This window comes from Aptenodytes forsteri, unplaced genomic scaffold (assembly GCF_000699145.1).
Source record: "Aptenodytes forsteri isolate BGI_AS27 unplaced genomic scaffold, ASM69914v1 Scaffold103, whole genome shotgun sequence".
Classification (NCBI taxonomy): Eukaryota; Metazoa; Chordata; class Aves; order Sphenisciformes; family Spheniscidae; genus Aptenodytes; species Aptenodytes forsteri.
The window spans coordinates 5,024,333-5,030,332 of NW_008796051.1; the positions used below are offsets into that span (position 1 = coordinate 5,024,333).

The following is a 6,000-nucleotide window of genomic DNA, read 5'->3' on the forward strand; positions in this document are numbered from 1 at the left end:
CTTTCCATAGTCTGAGCTCAAAATCAGTATCAGCTGGAATTTTAAAGATAGGGATATTTTCAAACCTTGTTGAGTCACAAGTTCTTCCAGTATTTTTCTCCCAACAGAGAGCTTTTTTGCTTGTTTGGAGTCTTTTCTGCAGTTTTCCTTCTTCCTTAAGCAGCCCGTTCTCAGCTTATTTTCCAGAAATAGCCTCCTTCTCTTCTGTGGAGAAGATGGATTTTAATATGCCACACCACCATCCTCTTTTTCAAGAGCTTTGAGTGCTTTCACAATTTTTTCAAATAGTTGATTAAGCGGTAATTGATATTTTTGTAATTGATAGTCTCTACTCCCTTCAGCAAAGCATAGTAACTTCTCTCTGAGGGTTGTTAGTCGTGCACTGGCTTCAGATATAAACTGGTTTGTGAAGTTATTTCCACTTCACGACTGTGGCTCACAGTTCTTTCAGTTGTGCTGATGCATCTGGTTTCAGAATTGAATCACTGAATCACAGTAATTGGGGGGGGAAGTAATTTTAAAAGGGATCATCTCAGTGATGCAATTTACGTCGCAGCTATACAAATAGGTTTATCAGCACAACTGAGGAGGCAGATTGCACCAAGAGGATCGGAATTAGCAGCTGGGGTGGAAAGCTTGTTGAGGGAAAATTGCTCAATTGTTGTTAGAGAGGCTGAGCTGTTTCCTTTGTTTGCTGTTGTTAGAACTGCCTTCCTGCTCCACCTTCGCCCCCTTCCCCTATTTTAGGTCAATTTTATTTTTTTAAAAGTCTTTTGTCAGAAAGTATTGAAAACGTTCATCTCGTGTATGAAGGTGTTTAATTTCAAGATTGTTGTGACAGCAAAGTAACTTCTGACTCCAGACGCAGCAGCAACGATGGCTCTCGTTTCTCCTCCAAATCGTCTTTTGTGAAAGTTTTGAAGAATAGTGCGCTTAGATTGAGCTAATATTTATATGCTAAGGGTCAGAGAATTTCATCTGGGTTAGCTCTTTGTGGTGTGTGAGAGAAATAGCAGATAGCACTATTTGCTATTAATTTGAAGACCAATTAAAAGTAGAGCGTTTCCTTCAGTTGTAGCTTTGGGTGCCTTCCCGTGCAGAAGATGGGGCGATGTGTCTGTGTTCTCTATTAGTGTCAGGGTTTCACTCGTGCTGGTGTTGCACAGCGTCCTCTGAAGACTGACAGTTACCAGGTTCATTTACCTGTGGAAGATCATTCACACGTCCTTGGTCTGACCACTTCAAAGGTGATAAAATAGGACAAATAGACATGCAATAAGGGAAAAAAAAAAGTTTTGAACTATTTCCCCCAAAACTTAATAGCTCTGGGGAGAAAAAAACCTTTCAGAAATCATTCTGTGAAGGTGCTAGCAAGCATGCTGCAAGTACTTGAAAGGCACGAGTTATCTAAAGTGAAATACCATCTGTCTGTCACATGGCTAATCAGATACAGCAATTCTTCCTGAGCTTTTTCCTTGGAAAGAGTCAGGAAAAAAAGAAACCCAGATTTGCTCTGTTTGAAGTTCTCTTAGCAAGTACCGTGTTTCACTTGCTGTGGAACACGAACTCTGAGAGTCTGTGTTTCTTGCTGATATTTTACTACCAAAGAACTAAACACAGAAAGCAGGAAACAAACCCCCCCTCAGAAAAGATGCCCTGTGTGCACCATTTCCACACTTAAGATGTTTAGCTCCGGTTTGTTTTGGGCTGCACTCTTCTTTTTGACTTCTTAATCTCTGTTGAAAATGAGTTTTCTTCCAAAAAGTTTTCTTTTATTTGCCAACCAGTGTTTGAAAAGTGGGTTTCATTTTAATTATTACAGTATAATATTATAATTATATTACTAAAATTACTCTTATTATAGAATATACTATCAAACATTTGAGAACTGTCTTTATTAAAGGTATCATGTTAAATTATTGTGTTTCTGTGAATAGTTTAATTTGTGTGCAGAATGTTTTTTGGTTTGTTTTTTTCCCCCCTGCTCCTCTGACACGAATATGCTTGAGCCGCCCTTGGACTGGTCCTTATGAATAAAACAGTGTGGTGGTGGTTGGTTGTGGGGGTTTTTTTGTTTATTTTTTTCTTTTTTTTACTAAACGGGAATTGCTTATATACAGTTGTGTCATATATGTCCACAATATAGATAGATGTGGGAGGCAAAGGTCACACAGCTCTGTAAAAAACAAGTTCTAACACAAGCACACAGTACTAAGAGATAATCATACTTTGAGGAATATCAACATTTTAGCTTTTTTTCTCCTAAAAAATGTACAGAGATAAAAAACTGACTTATCTTCATTCAAAAAGCCAGTGTATTTTCTAAACGGAAATTGGCCAAAGAGGTGTGAAAATGAACTGCATCTGGCAGTTGGAAGAATTTGACAAGTTCCTTTTTTGGTGGGTGTTTAGATTAATAACCTTAGCTGGAATTTGGGGGGGCGGGAATGGAAAGGCCCCTGACTCACTTTGAAAACCGCCTAAGAGCATAGTCAGATGTTTGTTTGAAAAACAGTTGCAGTGATAACGAGAAGTTACTTCTCCTCAACTGTGGTACATGACTGACTTGCAAGCTCTTCATTCCCTGCAGTACAAGATCAGACGGGTTCATGTAAACCGCTGCCAAGATTTGTCTTGCCTGTAGTGGTTGAATCACCAATGCAGTTAAACTGATGAAAGTCGTATTTGTCAAGGACTTCTACAAGAAACAGATATCCAATGAACAAACATAATTTGGTGAAATTATTTAAACGTAACTTGTATGTATTAGGAAAGATTACAGACTAAGTTATTGTTGCTTTGTATAAAGATTGAGATTGTTAGACATGCCACAGTTAAATTAATTTTACATATATTTGCAATGAAAATCTGGTTTAGCGTTTGCACTTTGCTCTGCCATTATTTATTACATATTGCTGCAAGAGGAACTTAATCTCTCTTTTTAAGGCATTTCTTCCAATAAGAGTTATTTCTTGTATCCAGATAGTTCTGAACTAGTTACGTTTGTATTAGCGCAGGTCAGAAGAGAGGAAAAGGCAAACACGTCTTACAGTTGAAATTTGCGTTAAATCCAGTATTCTTTGCTTGGTTTGGCTCTGCAGTAGCACCTAACTCAATGAGGGCTGTCGGTGTGCTAATGTAGAGAGTCTTGCATTTAATCGTTTTCTAAAATGTGTTGTTTCTAGGTCTACAGACAAGACTGTGAAACCTTTGGCATGGTAGTGAAGATGCTAATTGATAAAGATCCATCATTAGAGAAGTCCATTCAGTTTGCCCTGAGGCAGAATTTGCATGAAATAGGTGAGCGATGCATTGAAGAACTCAAACATTTCATTGCTCAGTACGATGCTGCCAATCAAGATCTATCAGAACCCTTCAAAGAGGGCCCATACTAAGGACAAAAACACGCTTTTAGATCCTCTGCATTGTGTATGCCATAATACATAAATCTGCTTTTCGCGGGGAAAGAGGAGATCTTGTTGGAGATTTGAACCCAAGGCCTGCGCTCCTTCGTAGTAGCTCAGGTGGCTATATCTCATTCGCTGTGGTCTCCACAATTGTATTCTTCCTACCTGTACTTGTTGACATATAATCCCTTGAAAGGATGTTCTTTTCAAAAATGCTGTAAAGTGACAAACTATTTTTGAAACCTTTACACAGTTACCTAGGAAAAAATGTTCAGTCCGATGGATGTATACTTATGTTTTGATGTTTATAAGTGTAACTTCAAACGCTGTATTTTTTATTAAAATGACAAGAAGCAGCTCTTCATTCCTCACCTTATGCAGAAACATGTCTTGTTTTCATCTGTAGTATAGGAAGGGAAGACTTGCAGAATTGTTCACAACTACGATTTAAATTATTTATTATAGTTTAATTTTAAACTTCAGCTTCATTCTGTAAAATTACACTAGGGGTTATCTCTAGTCTCTGACTGCCAGGGCAACTCTAACTACTTGATATAAGAAGTGCTGTATTTTTGCTCTAATTGCGGGTTCTGCAAATGCCTTTAAAGTTTTGGTGTTTTCCATATCGTGAGTCATTACTAGTAAGCAGTATTATGTAGGATGAACTCCATTTTTTGTCAGTATTTGCAGCTAAGACGTTTCCTTTGTTATGTTTTTGACTACGCCTTACAGAGTGTAACTGCAGGCAGCCGCTGAGCAGGGAAAGGTCCCTTCTCCTACTCTCTCCCCCTCCCCCCTTACACCTTGTCACCACTTTTCATGCATCAGTTTTAGCAATTAGAAGGCTGTGTAATCTTTACTTCCTACATCAAGAAGGCACAGGGGTTTGGGGTGGCAAGGTGAGGCAAGGCAAGCGAGCAGGACCGTCTCTTTAGTAACTCCAAGTTGCTTTGGATTAGATGTAACGTGAAGGTGAACCCTAAGGCCCCAAATTCATCATCATTTCAAACCTAGGTGATTCTGTGTAATGTCTGGAGCCACTTTTGACCTGATAGAGCGACTTGTAGTTGGGGAGCTGTGGTTGAGAAGAGTCAAGAGGCTGCCAGTGCGACATGACTACTTTTCAGAGATGAAAAATATTTAGGACTCATTGGTGGTATCCTGACTGTTGGATCATGTACAGCTTTACATTTAATAAGGTACTGGTTTTTATGAACGCTTTAGGAAAGGAATAATTTGACTCGTAATCACAGAGAGGTAAGTATAAGCACGATTATTTTGTATACATTTGCATTTAAAAACACGTGAAACTCTGTAAAAGGACTAATGACTAAAGCTCACCGTTTCCAAAGTGCACAGTATTTGTAAATGAAAAAGTCATTGAATTCAGCCCTCTTATCAAGATAGCTTCTCGGATTTCATCAGAATGGTTTGCAGGAAGGTAAATGAAATAGCAATGATTTTGCATGTACAAGGTACTGCATGTATCGCAGCATCTTACACATGCAAATCTCGATATGGTATATTAAATATGTATTACATCAGATTCCTCAGATGCCTGATTAGTTTTAATGTCAGTAGGGTGTGGTTTTGCAGTTGGCTTTTGTCGGCTTCTAAGAGTTCACATTGCTCAAAGGAGATGACCTGCAACTTACCCTGTTGGCACCTGGGATTGTGTGGGCTGCACAGTGAGTGGGAGTCAGCTCACGGATCCTACAGGACGCTAATTTGGGGAGGGAGAGAGGGGAAGAGAGGCAACCTGTTGTGGCACAGTAGCTAGACCTGACCCCCCCCTTCTGGCAACAACCTGGCTTACCGAGAGCAGTTGTGACGCCACGGGCAAAGTCTTCTCTGAGGCAGAAGCGTAGCTACAGCGCTTCACTACTTGCCTACAGGACCAAGAGCCTTCAGGGTGTTACATCAGAGTTTCTGCTTTGGGTTAGAAGTGCTAATGAAAAAAATACTGAAATCATGTTTAATATATTTTTGATTTAAAATGACCATTATTACTGTACAGTTCGTTAGGAGTCTCCTTTGTTAGAAGCCTGATTAAATTTACTATGATAAAAGTACCTGATTTTTCAAGTGTTTTTCCGTAAAGTAAGACCTAAGCTTACAATCATAGAATCATAGAATATCTCAAGTTGGAAGGGACCCGTGAGGATCATTGAGTCCAACTCCCTGCTCCTCGCAGGACTACCTAAAGCTAAACCATATGACTGTCATCCAGGTGCTCCTTGAGGTCTGACAGGCTTGGTGCCATGACCACTTCCCTGGGGAGCCTGTTCCAGCGACCGACCAGCCTCTCGGTGAAAACCTTTTCCTGATGTCCAGTCTGAACTTCCCCTGACGCAGCTTCATTCCAGTTCCTCGTGTCCTGTCACTGGTCACCAGAGAGAGGAGATCAGCACCTCCCCCTCTGCTGCCCCTCTTGAGGAAGTTGTCGACTGCAATGAGGTCACCCCTCAGCCTGCTCTTCTCCACGCTGAACAAGCCAAGTGACCTCAGCCCCTCCTCATAAGCCCTGCCCTTGAGACCCTTCACCATCTTGGTCGCCCTCCTCTGGACACACTCTTAATAGTTTGATGTCCTT

The 6,000-nt window shown here is 40.3% G+C and overlaps 1 protein-coding gene across 4 annotated transcripts in view; it reads left to right on the forward strand.

The window, feature by feature from the left end:
* Positions 1-3,778, forward strand: part of PPHLN1 (periphilin 1) — a 68,449-nt gene extending 64,671 nt beyond the window's left edge. For all 4 annotated transcript variants that reach the window (XM_019473923.1, XM_009286241.1, XM_009286243.1 and 1 more), the window contains one exon: positions 3,186-3,778. In XM_019473923.1, the coding sequence (XP_019329468.1) occupies positions 3,186-3,395 (210 nt within the window). In that variant the 3' untranslated portion in view covers positions 3,396-3,778. The remainder of the gene's footprint in view (positions 1-3,185) is intronic.
* Positions 3,779-6,000: the final 2,222 nt, after the last annotated feature.